Source organism: Monodon monoceros, unplaced genomic scaffold (assembly GCF_005190385.1).
Source record: "Monodon monoceros isolate NGI ecotype Baffin Bay Population unplaced genomic scaffold, NGI_Narwhal_1 Super_Scaffold_8, whole genome shotgun sequence".
Classification (NCBI taxonomy): domain Eukaryota; kingdom Metazoa; phylum Chordata; class Mammalia; order Artiodactyla; family Monodontidae; genus Monodon; species Monodon monoceros.
Window position 1 is genome coordinate 29,598,726 of NW_021703785.1, and position 20,395 is coordinate 29,619,120.

Here is a 20,395-nt window from a genome sequence, read left to right on the forward strand (position 1 = left end):
ACAGGATTCAAAATTACAAAACAGTGGCTTATGAAGATTTAGTCTGGTGAACAAAAGCTGTTTTTCTGTTTTCATAGTTTCTTCACACAAAGATCTTCGGATAACTTAACATAGATGACAGAACCACCACCCCTCGACTTTAAGCATTTCCAAGAACTGTTACTCTTTGACTCCTAATTTCTTATTTGTGCACTGAAAACCACGTAGGAAGGAAGGCTTTCTCCCTCATGGTCACAATATTTTTCTTTAATCACTAGCTGAAGAGCTAGCAAAGAATTGAGCAGGTTTATAAGAAATGACATTTCCAATTTAATTGTTCTAGTTGTTCCCTATTAAGCAAGTATTTCTTGAATTCTATTACTGGTGGCTTCTTGCAATGCATAGTACAAATAACTGAAACATTACTTAACAGAAACATAATTCTAACATAGCGTCAACCAAGAAATTCATAGCAGTTGTTGACCACTAGTTTGACAGTGACTTTCCTACGGAACTTGAACCTTAAAATGTAATCTTTCTGTGATATTAAAAGTTAGACATAGGGGTTTCCCTGGTGGCGCAGTGGTTGAGAGTCCGCCTGCCGATGCAGGGGACACGAGTTCGTGCCCCGGTCCGGGAGGATCCCACATGCCGCGGAGCGGCTGGGCCCGTGAGCCTGCGCGTCCGGAGCCTGTGCTCCGCAGCGGGAGGGGCCCGCGTACCGCAAAAAAAAAAAAAAAAAAAAGTTAGACACCAATATGAGCTGGGGCACCTTATAAAATGTCAGGGAAATCTTACATCAGTTGTCCTTATTAAAGGAAGAGTGTCATAAATTCCGCCTCCACACACTTGAGTCACCGGTAACTTTGGCCAGATCATTCAATTTATCTGTTTACTTCGCTTACCATTTTTGTATTACAGCATTAGTAATAGAGAATTTTTTTTTAATACAGTTTCTGGAATGGATAATAACACAGCCTACTCTCAATTAAGTCAGCCAAAGGAGGCAAGGGATAGAGGTAAAGCAAACAGCACAGATAAATGACATCTCCCAATAGTGAGTTAATGGACTCCTCCCTCATCAGAAAGTTTCAGAGCTATTACTTAGAAGCAACATACACCCAATGGATTAGCATCCATTCCTGAACCTCCTCGTATGTGTACAAACATGGAAATAACCACAAGGAAAAACAACACTCTGGATAACATGCAAACTACCCTCTAAAAAAAGCAGTGTCACTAGAGGAAAATGCTGTTTTATTTTGTCAACTGTTAAAATGGTATCAGTTCTAAGCACTAGAATATGGAGAAAATGCTCATATAGTTTTGGCAAATAGTGAACATCCAATCTGATTATGAATCATGAGTAATTATTTTCAGATACAGTTAAAGAAAGACTAGGATATTTCTTCTGGGGAGAAAAACAGGTTTCATAAAATCTAAAATTCTGTGAAATTTAAGTCTATCTAAAGGAATAGGGCATAGTCTTATGTCAAATAAAACACAAGTGCCACACAAGAGAGATCCTACTCTCTTTTACAAATGGCACTTCTTTGCATAATAAGTATTCTTCAATTACACATGTGGAATTCCTAAAGGCAACACTGGCTTCAGGTCACTGGCTCTATTTAAGAACCATATAACATGCTAACTTTCCAGATACCTCTGTACACAAGGAACTAGAGGCAGTCAAGGGACCACTATATCTGCCTGCATCCCTTTGCCCCACCCCTCTAATCCTATATAGAATCATACCTCGACTCCCCCCAGCTTTCCCTCATGGCCATGTGCTTTGCTAGCGTACCAGGGGTGTGCTCTTTTAGTAAGATGAAAACCAGAACAGGAAACACCTAGTCACTTGCTATCTCCCATGGTAGAGCACTCCCGCAAAAAGGACTACAACCCCTCTCCTTCATCTCTTTCCTCCAGTTTTATCTACTTCCTCTTCTCCTCCTCCCCAAAATGTATTGCCCCTCCCTCCAAGGGAGTTGAGTTACATAACAGATGCTAGGAAGTTGTCTCTGTTCAGAAATCTCGTCACCAGTGAATGTGACCTGACTTTAAATATAAGTCAGAGGCAACACTCCAAGAAAACTGCACATAGAGCTCAATATGGTATCTGGCTCAGTTATAAAAGGCTTTAATGAGAACTAGAATGTGATGCTCTGTCTCTTGGTCTCCAGGAACTAGTTCCAAATGCCAAATCTCATTTCCCCTTTATCAGAAAGCTCTTCGGCAGACGTAGAAAATCAAGAGACATCTTTTGACTTCCTATTTCCAAAGATTTTTTCCAAATGTACCACAAAGACTGACATCAAAGAGTATATCAATGCAATGAGAGTGAACTTTTTAACCTATAAGTATTTGGTTAGTCATTCACACATACATATTTTTAATATCTTTCTGTCGGCTGCATTTTCTAAACATATATCCCCACATTAGTCAAACTTTTCCTATCAGTAAGCTAAATATTTGTTTAAAAGATATACTAAAGAGATTACACATTTCCTTACAAATTAAGGAGCAATGCCTTGTTTTATCTGTTACTCGACACAATCATTTGTCTAGGTTTCTTTGAGATGCAGACTCTGCTCAACAAACAGATGTCAAGTAAAAACAGAGCACTGCACTGGGACCAGCCACAGAGCAACCAGCCAGTGAAGGTGCTAAGTGCAAGGATGTTCTCTCATTCCAAACACATCTCCTAGCACTTATCGAAGGACCTGGCATATCAAATATTTTATAAACCCACTAACTTCTAACGCAGAAATTTTTCTGTGAATGATTCGAAATATCTATCTTCTTTGTAGAAATAAATTTACAAGAACTTTTTTAGTTTCACTCAAATGCTAGACATGATTTTGAGCTTTTCCCCTTTGTCATTTTTTGTTACCAAACAAGTCAATCTTCAGTGTTCTCTCTTGATTGTCAAATACTGATCAAGAGAGTAAGCTCTCTAGGGACTTCCCTGGTGGTCCAGTGGGTAATACTCCACGCTTCTAATGCAGGGGGCCCAGGTTCGATGCCTGGTCGGGGAACTAGATCCCACATGCATGCCGCAACTAAGAAGCCCGCATGCCCGACAAAGACCCGGCGCAGCCTAAATAAATAAATAAATAATAAGTAAATACATATTTTTTGAAAAAAGAGAGAGTAAGCTCTCTACCAGATATATTAATTTACAATGGTTATCATAAGTACATATTTTACTAAGATTTTTAATTAATTATCTACAGCTAAATTCATAAGTTGTAATATTTTAAAAATAAAAACCACCTTGAGTAGTGATCACACATCCATGGGTAAAGTAATAAGCATATGTAATTTAAAATTTTAAAGTTTAAAAACATCAAGGGGCTTCCCTGGTGGCGCAGTGGTTGAGAATCTGCCTGCTAATGCAGGGGACACGGGTTCGAGCCCCGGTCTGGGAGGATCCCACATGCCGCAGAGCAACTAGGCCCGTGAGCCACAACTACTGAGCCTGAGCGTCTGGAGCCTATGCTCCGCAACAAGAGAGGCCGCCATAGTGAGAGGCCTGCGCACCGCGATGAAGAGTGGCCCCCCGCTTGCCACAACTAGAGAAAGCCCTCGCACAGAAACGAAGATGCAACACAGCAAAAATAAATTAATTAATTAATAAACTCCTACCCACAACATCTTCTTAAAAAAAAAAAACAACATTCAATACAGAATTTTATGATTACTTTAGTATTGATATTTTTAAAGACTGGTAGTAAAATTAATATAAGTTTGATTTCTAGAATTCCTGTGGCAGTAATTTTGAATACTGCTGAATTAGGATACAACACAAATAAATGGTTAACAAGACATGCTAAGATGGGAAAGTAAGTGAAGCGGCAACAAGTCAGTACCAATGCATTGATAATCATCATTTCATGATGATAGGACTTTCTGTTTAGCTTCACTGTTATGCCTGAAGCATCCTCAAGTGAGTCTAGCAAAGCTCAAGTGGTCTGACAGCAGAGTCCTCTTATTCTAGGCAACGTCAACAATTATGGCACTAATGGATCTTGCTGAGTAACAGGACGTTTCCCAATACAACATCGATAGCCATACGTGTTAGCAGGAGGACTCTGGTTTCCTGTCCTGGTTCTGCTCTTTACTATTAAGTAACATCGCAAATTCTGCTCCGTCCCTTCATGTAAATCAGAGGATTCTCACAGTCCAACTTAGGTTCTTTCCAACTCTTGCCACTGTAAAAATGCTTGGGTGCATGTCTGTATGTATATCTTTGACCATGCTCCTTATCATTTCTTATATTCTATTTCTAGAAATAAAACCATCAGTGACAAGTTCTTGGTACTTGTCTGGAAAGGAACCTGGCAATATGAACCAATTTACTTTTGCATCAGCAGGTAGCATTCCTGTGTCTACCTCATGGTATGATAAAACAGCGACACTGTTTCCCTCTGCCTGTCAGCTCTACTGCGTGATCTCCCTAGTGCTGCAGCCTTTATAAGCACTGCTTGAAAGGGATATAAAAAATTTTACCAATGTTTTATGTATCACATTTTAGATATTTAAGCTCTTTTTAATATTTTCCACTATGAAGAGGCTTTATGCATACCTTTTTCCCATTTTGTAGTCTTAGAGTCCAAAACAAAAGAATTATTGGGGAAAGTCTTATAACCTTTATGATAAATAAATATATGTTTATATTAATAAATAAACTAGCATATAATTACTTGATAGATATTGCCAAATTGCTGTTCAGCACTGTACCAGCTTATACTCAACTGGTCATTTTGGGAATATCATAGGCTACTTTGCCATAATACGGCCATCATTTTTTTTAACAGATTTTAAATTATTTACTAGTTCAATTTAAAAATCGTATCTGATTTTAACATAATTATTTCTTACTATTGAAGGTAGAGATTTTACTATTTATTTCCAGTAGTATTTCTTCATTTGTGAAGTATTTGGTCACATCCTTTGTTCATTTGTCTATTGAGATTTTCAAACGTGTACCTTACCAGTTTATTTGAACTCTAGATAATATTTAAGCCAATTCTGCTTAAAATATTTTTCCCAGAATGTTATTTGCCAGAGTTATCTATTTAATAAAACTTCAAGTGTATTTTTTCTGGGTTTTTTCTATTCCTTCAAAGCTTAGAATCTTAAACTGCCTCCAAAAAATTTTTAATTCTTCTATTTTATTTTCTCAGTTTTTTATTATTTTAATCCAGGCTATATTCTAGTATACGTAAGGTTTGGGCTTGGGTTTTTTTTTACTGAAGCATAATTGACCTACAACACTATGTTAGTTCCAGGTACATAAGACAGTGATCCAATATTTCTATACATTACAAAATGATCACCATGATAAATCTAGTTACCATCTGTCACCATACAAAGATATTACAATATTATTGACTATACTTCCGTGATTCATTTATTTTATAACTGAAGTTTTTACCTCTTAATCTCTCTCATCTATTTCACTTATTCCCCATCCCCCTGCTCTGGCAACCACCTATTTGTTCTCTATGACTGTGTTTCTGTTTTTTTTGTATGTGTTCACTTGTTTTCGTTTTTAGATTCCATATTTAAGTTAATCATGGTATTTGTCTTTCTCTGTCTGACATTTCACTTAGCATAATACCCTCTAAGTCCACCTATGTTGTCACAAATGGCAAGATTTCATTCTTTTTATGGCAGAGTCATATTCCACTGAGCATATATACCACCTCCTCTTCATCCCTTCATCTCTTAATGGGTGCTTAGGTTGCCTCCATATCTTGGCTACTGTAAATAATGATGCAATGAACTTAGGGGTGCACATATCTTTTTGAATTAGTGTTTTCGTTTTCTTGGGGAAAATGACCAGAAGTGGAATTGCTGGATTAAATGGTAATTCTATTCTTAATTTTTTGAGGACGCTCCATACTGTTCTCCATAGTGGCTGCACCAATTTACATTCCCTCCAACAGGGCACGAGGGTTCCCTTTTCTCCACATCCTCGCCAACGCTTGTTATTTGTTGTCTTTTTGATAACGGTCATTCTGACAGGTGTGAGATGGTATCTCACTGAGATTTTGATTTGCATTTCCCTGATGATTAGTGATATTGAGCATGTGTCTATTGGTCATCTGCGTGTCTTCTTTGGAAAAATGTCTATTCAGGTCCTTTGTCCATTTTTTTTTAATCAGGTTGTTGTTTTTGTTTGTTTGTTTGTTTTGTTTCTTTGCAGTACGTGGGCCTCTCACTGTTGTGGCCTCTCCCGCTGCGGAGCACAGGCTCCGGATGCGCAGGCTCAGCGGCCATGGCTCACGGGCCCAGCCGCTCCACGGCATGTGGGATCTTCCTGGACCGGGGCACGAACCCGTGTCCCCTGCATCGGCAGGCAGGCTCTCAACCACTGCACCACCAGGGAAGCCCGGTTGTTTGTTTTTTTGATGTTGAGTTGTGGTATATGCTGAGTTTGTAAGTTAATTTTCTTAGCCAATTGTGTACCCCAATACAAATAATCGAGTGCCTCATCTCTTCTCCATTCTCTCATCTGTCCTTTATCACAACTTCCTATGCATAAGAATGTATTTTGGACCTCCCAATTACATTAATATGTACATTTATAAAGCAATCCATAATTTTTTAATTACTGTGCTTTCTCAAGTCTGTCATTTGTTCTAATATCGAGACAGTATCATTCCACAGAAATTTTTAGTTTTAGGATTTTTCCTTTTCTCACCTGTTTATTCTTCCCTATGAATGTTAAAATCCTATTTATTCTAAGAAAAGTCTGACTAGATTTAACATTGGTATTGGCTTAAAATTATAAACAAATTGACAACTATTGGAAATACAGTTTTTCATTCCATTTCTTAAGTCATATAGTTTACCATTACATTTCAACATACAAAATAAAAGTCTCACACATTTCTCTAAAGTAAACAGTAAACTGTGTTCTAAATTTTTCCACTATTGCCTTTATCCCTTAGATCTCGTCTGACTTTCTGACTGTTGGTAAGTAAAAATTCTAGAGATTAAGTCTCTCATATAAGGCAACTACTCTACTTTTAATTGATGTGATATCATTATATATTTGTCCTTTTTGCAATATTCATTTCCCTTTCTTAATACTTCTCGTTGCACCGCCTAGAATTCCTATACTTTCACCATTTCCTGGCCAATACGTGGTTTTCCATTACCTACCTGAGAGCCTTCATGACATCAAGAAACTACTTCAAAAATAACTTTTTTCTGATCAACTTTAATATAAATTGTTTATATTACACACATTTAGCATATACATTACTCCTACTTATTTTTAGTAGAACACCATTCTCATTTTTTTTTCCTCAGAGACCCTAGCACTGAAATGTTGTGTGCCCTCCTCTTAGTAATTTATATTTAGGATGAGAAAGCCCTGAAGATGGTACATGCAAGTTCATGAGACAGGACCAAAGCTTTCTACCTTCAAGTCTGAGGCCACAATGTAAAAAAAATTTCTGCAAAATTTGCAATGAGGCTGTATAACATGACTACCATTACAGAAGTGAATTTTTTAATTGATGTTTGCCAAGCTGACCTTCAACTTGAAAAACTACTTTTAAAAAAATGACGTTTTGCTATATGTGGACATAAAATTACAGAAAAAATTGACTGTGAAGCTTAAAAAGACAGCATACAGATGGCAACCATAAAACACTGCCATGAAGAGAAAGCAGTTTTAAAATTTTTAATTATCTTTATGAACTTGAACACATGCATCTTTGCAAACTACTGGATTATCAAATAATATAGAAACTTCAAAGTCTGTACCACTTTAAGTGAAGAAAAATAGTTCTTATTACTTAAATTTTAAATGGCTATAATATGGGATCAGGGTCAATTGATAGTGCTGGTGAGCTGTATGAACGCACCTGTCCTCAGGAAATTCAAAACCAGTAAGAGCTTTAAGAAAAAAGCCTTCATCCTTACAGAAGGACCTCTGAGCTCTACATGGAGCTCTGCATAGAAGCCCCAAGAATCCACTGATGTCGCTGTCACTCAGTGTGTGAGTGTCCTAACAAAGTTAGTGTCCTAACAAAGGACAGAGCCCTCTCGCATGAATGAGAAGTGGCAAGGTCTCTATCTTGTCTGATGTCTTAAAACAATCACGCGAGTATCCCATAGTAAATTAACAGGAGTATTTTTTAATAATTTTTTTCTTTTTTTGAATGCACCTTTAACAGAATACTACAGTCGTTTCAGGAAGACAGTACAGTATTCACATAGCAGATATAAATAGAAACAGGTTTTCTCAAACCAGTAGGTGAATGTTTATTTGCTCCACTCTTTCCAAGCTGCAAGCCATGGAAACGAAGGCCTGGTGCCAGTGTGAGAAGAGTTTCCTCAAAAATGTGAGCTGTGAGTTCAAAAAGGCATAAACGTCTGCATGGCTGACTCGGGACAGAGCAAAGACTTGGCATTATTCCAGGGATGGGAAGTACTGACTGACTAACCAGAGACACACCCAATAAGATTACCTTCAAATACATCTTCTTACTTCATAAAGATAATAAACAATGTTTCCATTTAAATATTTCCAAGATTGCTATCATAAGATGAGTAACTATGAAATTACTAATCACTAGCTGGATATGCTCCAACTAAATATATTTAAAGAGATATAATTCTGCAGAACCACAGAGCAAGAGAGGACTGCAGATACTTGTGTAGTGGCAGATCTCTTATGTTTTTAAATATATAGTAAGGGAGTCTTCAGGAACCCTAATAAACACTGAAGACAGGAGACAGATGAATGAATACTATTAATAAAATTCATAGAAAATTATAACAAGGAGTTGAAATCACCTTATAGACCCCTGTCAATCCTTTTACTAATTAGAAAAAAAAACCAAATTAGATTTCGTTCACATTTCACTGTTTAATAAAGCCAAGAGAGACTGCATGTCTAAGGTATACAGTAAAATAATTACTACAACAGACTTTAACTGGGGGAGTATTCTTTAGCCCTCAATTGATTGGATCCCACAGTCAATCAAACTAAATGATACTAAAATGATTTACAGAAGATACTAACTTCAGATTAAAAGGCAATAAATGCACATAACTACCCTCATTATTCAGATGTGTATCTTGTCTGAAACCTCAGTGCAGAGTTTACACCCAATTTAAACTATCTGAAATGTCAGTACAGTGCCAGTTGGGAAAAAGCTATAATGAGCTCATTTCCTCCAACTCTTGACTTTGATATTCCAGAATGCCAGTTCAAAAAGGATAAACTCCTACTAAAGCATAAAAGACTGCTGAAATTACTAAATAAAATAATAAGAAAACTGTTTAATGGTGATAATGAACTAGGATGCCTAGAGGCTTTTAAAAGGCAATAAGCAGACCCTATATTTCAAAAGAATTGGTCATTTTTCTGGCAGTGAACCAAAGAGAAGTCAGCCTTTTCCTATAGAATATTTTAAAAATCTGAATTTATTTTTAAGTCATAATTCAGCTAAAACTTGAGATCTCAGATGGGCAAAATATTCTCAAAGACAGACAGCTTACTATATTTACCACTAATTTAAAAGTCAGGGTTTACAATACCAGGCTTCTGAACAGCAGGTTTTGCTTTCCTCTTAGACATAATAACTACTCAGGCATATGTGATCAAACAATGATGCTTAATCATTTTGTAGACCAACTAGCTAGGCTTTTCTTTAGCTATAAATTTACACAGAATATAGTTACCTGGACTTTTTTCCAACACTACATCTATTAGATTAAAATGCCTTCATTAACCAGTGGCTAAAAATAATGCAATTCACCATTAAGAGATTTTTTTAATACAAACATCATGCGGTACTTTGGGATCCCATCATAAACTAAAATTACTGATTACCACAGCTTAATATTTACTGACACTACTTTTGGGAAACATTCATTCAAAGAATACTGGGTGGACTTCCCTGGTGGTGCAGTGGTTAAGAATTCGCCTGCCAATGCAGAGGACACGGGTTCAAGCCCTGGTCCGGGAAGATCCCACATGCTGCGGAGCAACTAAGCCCGTGCGCCACAACTACTGAGCCTGCGCTTTAGAGCCTGTGAACCACAACTACTGAGCCTGCATGCCACAACTACTGAAGCCCATGCGCCTAGAGCCTGTGCTCTGCAACGAGAAGCCCGCGCACCGCAACGAAGAGTAGCCCCTGCTCACCCCAACTAGAGAAAGTCCGCGCGCAGCAACAAAGACCCAACACAGCCAAAGATAAATAAATTTAAAAAATAAAAATAAAGAATACTGGGTACTAAATAGATTGATTAGACTTAGCTGGTAATGCACAAAACCCCAAATTGGTGTTATTTCAATAAGGAAACAATCTAAGAATGAGCTTCTGGAAGTTGTGAATTTAAATGACATTTAAAAAAAAAAACGAATATATCTCTAAACATGCATCTAAATGTTTGCTGTGACCATTAAGGTAGAACTTATAATATTTAATCTAACAGTACTGCCTGTGATCAAAACAGTTTTTTATCAACTCTGAATATCCTCACTGGTAACAATATACTCAGGTTGGATATAGTTTTTGGAAATCACCTCAAGTAATTTAGGCTGCTGCATAAGTTGCGTTTTAAATAAAACATTAAGTGTCACTCTCAAGTATGTTTAATGACCTAGTTATGGAGGCTATGTCCCCAAAAGGGGGATCCCTAAAACTATTTTGAGTAATAGTACATCACTGGAACTATATAACCACAAAGTGAGTTCTTAAAGAGATCAGCTATTTGGGTTGCATGCTTTCATGTGTCTAAAAACAACTCTGTGCTCCATAGGCCCACTGCCTACATAAGCCCACCTAACTCCTATCCTGACTTATGGGACTTAAAACTGACATCAAAGTTATTTGCAGCAAAGCTCTAAATAGTCTACACTCATAGCTAAGGTTCTTTTCAGATCACATGTGTCTAACAGCCATTTTTCCCTCCATCTTCTGAACACATGAGAATATATAAAACATATAATTTGCAAACCAAGATAATTTCCTATCAGTGACCAATTGAGCTAGCCACGTGACCTACTAATATTAGTTTAAACACTATTTGGCAACAACAACTCTGAACGTGGCATCAGAAAAGGACAAGAAACATCCCTTAAACTTTACTTGTGACCCTTATTCATATGCTGTCCTACTACATATTAGGTAGAATCACATGAAATTGACATTTCTGTAGGTCACACGTGGTTGAATATCAACATTTCATATGATTCGACTTAATAACACTGCTCTAAGACAAAGAAGTGTGAACACCTATCAACAGAACTGATGAGATAAAGACTTATCTTCATGGCCGTCTTCCTAGCAACAACTTGTATTCATACAAAGTTTGATAGTTTATGGAAACCTTAATATATGTATCATAGAACTTTGCACCTTTGTGAATTAGGCAGATCAGATACCCTGATCTCCACTTTACAGATGAGAAAATAAGGCTCAGATGTTAAGTCACTTGCTCAAATGTCCAAAAGTATGAAGCAAGGAATCAAACCTAAGCCCTCTGACTCCGGATCTTTGCTGCAAACAACCTTCCTTTAAAAGGATAATCAAAATCATCTAAGTATGAGCACATACACTCCCAGTGCTTGCTTGTGGACAGATTCCATAAATACTTATGTGATAAGTGTCTAGATTGGAATACTTAAGTGGTTTCAAAAATGTGGGTACATACACAAGTACATTCTTATGCTTTATTTGCTCACGTCTGCAACCTGGACCCTCACCCAGGACTGCATTCTTCTGTCCCACAGACTGTCTGCCCCTCACCCCCAAAGGTCACCACCCGGCTAACTGTGCTCTGCATCCAGTGGGGAACAAAACATCACACTAAACATACACTGTAGGTCCCACACCGTGAATCGTGGCACAAGCCTATCTGACTTAGGATAACCAAAGCCTCAGATGTGATTCCCAGTAATATCATATTAATTGAATGAATGGCTGGCCTGTGACTCAAATTGATTTTGTGGTAATGTAATGACTCCATTTAAAGGTTCAAAGAAATATTTGCTACAGCCTAAATTTGTTCTACAGTCATCACTGTTTACTGATGAAGGAAACAAGCTTTATATTAACTTCTAAACCAGGCAACTCCATACATTAGAATACCCACAGCAAGCGAGAGCTGGTGCTATGCGATAGGGCTTGCTTCTCAACCACCCACCCCTACTGGTGCATCAATCAATAACAGAATCTTTCTTGTTTACTAATTTAAAATAATATATATTTCACCAATGTTATCTTCAGATACAGAGACCGATAACCCCTTCCTACTGTCTGGTACTGTCAGGGTGTCAATTTGCAGGGATCAAATCTCACTTGTTACCAAGAAGACATATCAGTGACTATGGTGGCCATGTGGGGTGGGGGTGGATGAAGACACCTCATAACAGGCACGCGCACGCACACGCGCACACACGCACACGTGCCCCTTTGCTTTTGAATTATTTTTTTAATGCTTTAAATACTTACTCACACAACAGAACGCCATTCTCCAGGGAGGCTCGAAAATCCTTTGTCTCAAAATTCTTCTCTGTCACTGCCTGAAAGACATATTTGGGTATTAGTTTTCTCTAAATCAGGGATTATACACAAGTCAAATCCAGTATCAGATTAATTAACATGCATCTAATATCATACTTGGAGAACATGCCTGTATCACCAAAAGTTGTTCCATACAGGAAATTCTATGCACTGTTCTATGTTATAAAGAGAAAGGTTAACCATTTTAGTATGAACAAATATAAACAGAAAAAACCACAACAAGTGGTTTCTATGATGCAACCATTTTACGGAGGGTAAACAAAAGTTAGAAGCTTAATTTCGAGCATATTTTCTATTTAAAAAAGAAGCCCTATGGGCAATCTACTCTACTAAGAGTAAATAAAACCAGACTAAGATATAAACTTGAAATACCAACTGTATACGCACATCATTAATTTCAATTCCACCCTTAAATTCCTCAAGTTTCATTACAAAGCTAAATAGCAGAGGGCATGACTCTCCTTAAACGTATTCATGAAATGGCCCTGATTTGTGTAAAGAGCTATTTACTGCAATAGGAAGAAAAAGATTAAATCCTGACATTGAGAGACAAAAGACAGAGAGGGAAGATGGTACATACTCTAAACAGACAATTCCCCACTTAAGGCTTTTACATATGAACAGCCCATCTTCGGTTACCGCCACCAATGTTCTTAGTGAAACTGCTGAAAAAATGTCTACCAGTTCTGTCTTCCTCTGTCTTCTGAGGGTGGAGTGGTTGGGAGGAAAGGGGATTCCATAGGGACAAGAGTAGCAGAGAAAATGGAGGCCATGTAGGGAAAAGGTGCTCCAGGAATACCCTGGGACTGAGTCCCCAGCCAAGGGTGTGGGCAGGTGTACCACAACAGCTGGGACAGCAGCCGCCCTAGAGATGGACCCACCACCCATAAGCAGAGGCCTTGCTCCACCTGCCACTTCAGGGAGAAATCTGATCTCGGAAACCTGATTGGGAAGTCACTAATCTTAAACCCTAGGTGAGATACAAAGCTCCTGCTGTCCTTACTCACCACTGTGACCTTTACCGTCCACCTAGAGTCCCTGTATGTCTTCTGCATCTTTTCCACAACACCCAACAGTGCCACAGGTACACATAATAATGGGTAACTGACAAAACAATGGCTATTTCTATAATTAAAGTTGGTTTCTCATAAGCTGGTTCTATAAACAGGGACAGGAAGCTGTGTCAGGAGGTGACACACTCAAAAGCAGGAAGAAGTAGCAGATCCTTTCCTACAAAGGTCATTAATCTACAGAAGGGCTATGTTGCTGCATGAATTAAACATTTGCTGAGTGTCTCCGTTACGTGCACTTACTTGGATACTGGGTGTAGATCTAAAAAAAAAAAATGCAAGGAGCTCACAGCCACGTAAGTAAAACACAGAGTTTAAGAGTTCAGTAAAACATATCCAAATGGAATGGTATATTCCTTCAGGGATAACCTTGAGTGGCCCATGTATTATCCCAGGTAACCTATGCATCACAAACTCTCTTGAATTTTCCCCAAATAAATCCAAAACAAACTCAAGGTGAGCACTAATCCCAGCTAGTGAAAACATAGTAGCATCTCATTTATCTGGGAACTCCTACCCAAAGCTAAAAAGCATGAAAAAGTCCCAGGAATGGCCAAAGCAGATGTCAAAGCCCATTCTCTCTAGTCATTAGGAAAGCCACTCAGAGCCACCAATACTCAATTACCCACCACTGAAACAATCTAGGGATTACGTTCCCAAATTAAGGTAGATTAGAAGCAGTGAGTTAGAAGGAAGAAGGACTGTGACCCCACAGACACATGGAGAGCAGTGAAGAGTGACAGTCAACAGCACTGGATGGGCCAGTCGAGAGGCAGTGTAGCAAGTGACGAAATGGAAGGAGAAAGGGCGCAAGTCAGACAAAAATATATTCAAATCCCACTTTCATTATCTAGTAGCTGTGTGACCTTAAGCAAGTTGAATAGCTTCCATGAATCCCAGTCTGCTCATCTGAAACAGGGTAAATATCACCTGCTTATTAGCTTATAATGGCCAAGATGCAGTGCAATCAAGTACCTGAGGGTGGCTCACAGAGGTATATGCTTAACCTCAATACACACATCAACCTTCAAGTAACACGCTGACAACACATCGCAATAATTAGCCCTCAAAAGAATACCTCTGGGGACTTCCCTGGTGGCACAGTGGTTGAGAATCTACCTGCCAATGCAGGGGACATGGGTTAGAGCCCTGGAGCAACTAAGGGCTGCTTAGTTGCACATGCCACGGAGCAACTAAGCCCAGGCGCCACAACTACTGAGCCTGCGCTCTAGAGCCAATGAGCCACAACTACTGAGCCTGTGTGCCACGACTACTTAAGCCCGTGTGCCTAGAGCCCGTGCTCTGCAACAGAAGCCACCACAATGAGAAGCCTGCCCACAGCAACGAAGAGTAGCCCCCGCTCGCTGCAACTAGAGAAAGCCCACGCGCAGCAACGAAGACTCAACACAGCCAAAAATAAATATTTTTTTAAGTTAAAAAAAAAAGAATACCTCTGCACCATATAGACAAAAAAGCTGAGTTAGATTCAGAATATTAGCAAAGTAGAAATAATGGAATATAGAGAGATATTTAGAAAACCCAGCTATCCAGAATGGTTCATTTCTCCAAAAAGACTACAGAAAGGCAAAATCATCATATGTAGCGGATTTCAGACCACCTCCCTCCATATGTCAAAATATGAATGCACTCTTGTACATATACACTTATCAAAATATAAATAATGATGATATAAGACCAGACTCCATTTATACTGTATTTACAAAGACAGAATGTAAAAACTAAACAGATTCTTAAATGATAGTCTATATTTTGAAGACATGGGAATCTGGCATGCTCTGTACACTATTGAAGATAATATAAAATGACACCACCATTGCTGAAGGCAATTTGTAAAATGTGTCTGACATCTCTGTTTTTTTTTTTTTTTTTTTCCGGTACGCAGGCCTCTCACTGTTGTGGCCTCTCCCGGTGCGGCGCACAGGCTCCGGACGCGCAGGCTCAGCGGCCATGGCTCACGGGCCCAGCCGCTCCGCAGCATGTGGGATCTTCCCGGACCAGGGCACGAACCCGTGTCCCCTGCATCGGCAGGCGGACTCTCAACCACTGCGCCACCAGGGAAGCCCGTGTCTGACATCTTAAACACACATTCTCTTGGGCACACTATGTGCAGATCTAGGAATTTATATTAAGTCAACAGGACAAGAACTCAGAGACATCAGTAGAAGAACTGCTTCACAGCATTACACATAATAGCAACAACTTAAAACACCCTGAATGCTCAACAATAAGAACTCAGATAAATTATAATATAACCATAAAACAGAAAACTTCATGAAATTACAATTCATGTCAGAAAAGTAGATTTATCACTTGTAGAGAATACTGAACATATTAATTATAAAGCAATTTGTCAAAAAGTACATGGAGTATGATCCCAATTTCTATAACTCTATGCATTATATAAATATGCATATATAAGTATGCATTATATAAATAAATATAGAATAAATATATTAACAGTAATTATTTCTAAGTGGTAGAATTATAGCTAATTTTAGTATTTTTTTGCTTATGTATATTCTGTAGTAACCACAGGTGTTTCTTGTGCAATAGGTATATAAATTAATATATTTTTAAAAACATTCAAAAGAAGTCAGATTCCATCAGATTTAGGTCAATTTCCTGTGTCTCCTACATTTAAAGGATAAAGGAAGAGAAGGACACCAGTTTTCATGTAGGTAATTTTTCTCATCTATGAAATGCACAAATCCTCAAGTTTAATAATCCTTATTCTTACCCCTTTCACTAGTAAGAAGGTTGAGGTTCAGAAAGTTTAACTTTCTAGAAAGTTATAGAATCATCCACATGGAACAGATACCAAAAACCTACAGCATTTTACAAGCACTCAGTAAGAGCATGTTTCAAATGCATCAGACACAAAGTGTTTCTAAACTAAAAAAAGAAATTAAGTTGTCTTCCATCTGTGTTTAGACTTTTTTAATTTAAATTAATGTATTTTACCATGCAATGTGCCTTCAAAAATAATCCTCCACTGTTAAGGGTATTAAAAAGGTAACTCTGTAAATAAAAAATGTTGAATTAAATTTTTTTCAATGTTCCTGAAAAAAAACAGACTTGTGTCTTAACACATAATGACTGTGTGTGTGTATGTGTGTGTGTGTGTGTGATAAAGTGGCATTCTAAATGCTAATAAAATGAAAACTCATTTGTTAATGGTTTCAGCATTTCTCTTGACATTTTCCTGAACATTACAAAATGTTCATACTGTATATACTATCTACCTCAAGCTCAACAAGGAAAACCATCTGATCACTGTAAACTAAAATTTTTAATTAGCAATTTATATATCCATATAAATATAAACTCATCTAAGACCTCTCCTAAGAAATTAAAACAAAAAAGTTTTCCCAAGAGTTTTAAACTAAAAAGAGAACATAAATTCATAGCAGGGATTTTCAGTCTATAGCAGCTGCCTGGGCCACGTTCCTTAAGAAACACACAGCAACACACAGCACAGCACCTACCATGGCCAGGTGAGGCCAGGGCGGGGCTCTAGAGCCTGTGAATCCCTGCCCCACTATTTCCTACCTATAACCCTGGACAGGGTGCTTAACCTCTTTGTCTTCTCAGGGATGCAACAGAGATATAGTACCTACGTCACAGGGCTGCACAGAGTATTAAATGGGATACTGCATATGAAGCCCTCAGCACTTGCCTGATTCAGAAAAAGCATTCACAAATGTTAGCACAATTAGCTATTACTATCCCTCTGTAGAATGAAAATAATAGTTTCATCTTAGCAAAGAGAAAGTCCATGTTGCCAGAAGTAACATCTTTTACTTAAAAGGAAGAAACTGAGTTACATTATAAAACTCCACTAGACTACCTTCTATATCCTGGAAACTGTAAAAAAAAAAAAAAAATTATAGAGATCTAGAAAGGACCTCAAAATAGAGTGAAGGCTGTTTTGTTCAAAAAAATGAAATCATACTTTAAAATGTGAATGCATCCGTATTTGAAGAATTCAGTATGCTAAAAGAAATTCCAGAATTTTGAAAGAAAAATTGTTTGGTAGTTCTAATCTAACAATTACTCATTGTGATTTTCAATAATTTTCAACCTCACTCATTAGCAAGCTATTTGAGGTGTGATACATTTTATGTAATGAGGCTGTGATTCACAGGAACTAAATAGAGACCACGTGTTTCCCACTGAGTTATCAAAAGTCAACACAAACAGGAGTAATCACTATGTCGTCAAACGGCCACACCTTGCCTTCTGTAAAAACTTGTTTTCTTCCCTCTTCCTTGTCCCTTTCCATATTTTCCTAATGCAGTTGAATAAAATCAGTACCACTTGAAATAACCTAAGACGTACATCAGATTTCATCTGGGGTTTGATCCTAGACCCATCTCACTCTACACACTTCTATTAAGTTACTGCTCAGTCCCCTGATTTTCAAAGGGAAAGAAGTATTTGCCATATCTACTTCACAGCCCACAAATGATATGTGAAAATATTTGATATCTTCAAAAAGAAAAGAAAAAAAAAAAGACTACACACTGTAGTCGAGGCCACTGCATCTTCCAGCCATGTGTCCCTGCGTGCTGAGCAGCCATCTTGTTGGAAAGAAGCTAAGAAGCAACAGGGCCAAGCCAAGTGTGAGGCTCTTGGGTGAGATGCTTCCTGTGAAATTATAATTACTCCCCCTGAGCATGTTAAGGGCGGAGCAGCGCGCCAAAAGTACACACCGCACAAACACTGCCGTCAAACCCGTCCTACCACCTGTAGCCTCCAAAGAAGCCCTTGATACAAAGCTTTCAAAGGGCATATGTTGTGGAATAAAATACCTACCAACCGAATACACCCTCAATAAGTGCCAAGTTGGCAAATTTCAAAAAAACCCATTTCTTTTGTTATGAAATATATTAACTTAATATATCAATGGGAATTATCTTCATACCCTTTACTGTTTGGTTCACAGCTTTATTTAAATCCTCTCACTGGAGGAGATTTCCCACCAATCTAAGCAACAAGTTTCTCTAAAAATTCACATCTCAGCTCCAATTCTGGCCAAGAAACCACATGACCTAAACCCCAAACATTCTGGGAACTTTTCAAAGACCACTTTATACCAGACTGTTATCAGCAAAACACTCACTAAGGCAAGTCAGCAGGCCCTCATCTCGTTTAAATTTTTCAGTTCCTTTTAAGCAGCCAATTTAAAAGATGTTTAGAATCCCAAAAGCACTCTCCACCATACTTCTGTGTGAATCACAGTGCAAAAACACAGTGCCCATTTGAGCTTGTTTTGAAAGAGGGAAAGGGGGCTTCCCTGGTGGCGCAGTGGTTGGGAGTCCGCCTGCTGATGCAGGGGACACGGGTTCGTGACCCGGTCTGGGAAGATCCCACATGCCGCAGAGTGGCTGGGCCCTTGAGCCATGGTCGCTGAGCCTGCGTGTCTGGAGCCTGTGCTCCGCGACAGGAGAAGCCACAACAGTGAGAGGCCCACGTACTGCAAAAAAAAAAAAAACAAAGAGGGAAAGGGATGTTTGCTGCCAAAAAACTAGATGATGAGCTTCAACTGGGCTCATAGTTGATTCCAAATTAAGTTACTAATTGATTGATCAGCTACTACATCAGGACATTTAAGATACACACAGGAGATCATCATGCCAATCACTTCAACAAAAGTCATGCCAAAAAAAAACCCCAAGGAATATTTGCCCTCAGAAAGCACTGGGGAACACAGGAACCACATCATGAAGCAATTCACTAACAATGGGTCTGCTTTAACATTTTCATTCAGAAACATAACCTAGTATATCCCACCTTCCAACGAGAGAGCCCTTATAGGCCATGGTTTCCACAGAGAGACTCCCCCCCAGGCCGGCACACATCAAGGAGCTGTCGTGTTTTCAGTCTCTAAGAAGCCACCAAAGAATTAAAAACACCCTTCTCTCCTTTCTTCCATCAAACTTCATTTTTTGCAGCATCCCATGATGCCGCAAAACAGGTCCAATTTTTATGATGAATTCCATGAGACGTATACATTATTCAAGATTCAATAACTTTGACAAATCTCATTGGTCACACATACTAAAAACCTATAATGCAAGGACTGTGGCACACAGTCGAAAATATTAGGTAAAAACTAAACATAATTTAAATATAAAAAGTCTACCTTCTAGCTCTTTCCTTGCCCAGAGTAAAATTACTGAAAAGGTTATTCACAATTTTAGAGAAACCAATTCTTCCAAAAAGGGTGGGGCTCTATCCCTTTAATCTTATTTTTTTTAAATTTTATTGGAGTATAGTTGATTTACAATGTTGTGTTAGTTTCAGGTATACAGCAAAGTGATTCAGTATACATATATTGAATACATGTATGCATTCTTTTTCAGATATTTTTCCCATATAGGTTATTGCAGAACATTGAGTAGAGCTCCCTGTGCTATATACAGTAGGTCTTTGTTGGTTATCTATTTTATACATAGTAGTGTGTGTATGTTCATCCCAAGCTCTCCCCCCACCCCACCCCCGACGTATCTCCTTTGGTAACCGTAAGTTTGGTTTCGATACCTGGGAGTCCGGGTAGTGGCCTTTTTAAACTAATAAAAATTTGAAGTCAGAGAAGCTGAGATGGAGTCTCAGACTCCTTTGTATAATGAAGTCTCCCAATTTCCCCAGGCCTCAGTCTTCTCAGCTAGAAAAGGGGTTCCAGGATTGACAGCTAACCCTTACTCTGTTTACTTCGTGCACGATCTCCCTTAATCTTCACAGCAACCCTTACCCCATCTA

General features: G+C 38.4%; 1 protein-coding gene across 14 annotated transcripts in view; it reads right to left on the reverse strand.

Moving 5' to 3' along the window:
- LMO7 (LIM domain 7) overlaps nucleotides 1–20,395 on the reverse strand; it is a 200,725-nt gene that overhangs the window by 122,739 nt on the left and 57,591 nt on the right. For all 14 annotated transcript variants that reach the window (XM_029209943.1, XM_029209941.1, XM_029209937.1 and 11 more), the window contains one exon: nucleotides 12,471–12,541. In XM_029209943.1, the coding sequence (XP_029065776.1) occupies nucleotides 12,471–12,541 (71 nt within the window). The remainder of the gene's footprint in view (nucleotides 1–12,470; nucleotides 12,542–20,395) is intronic.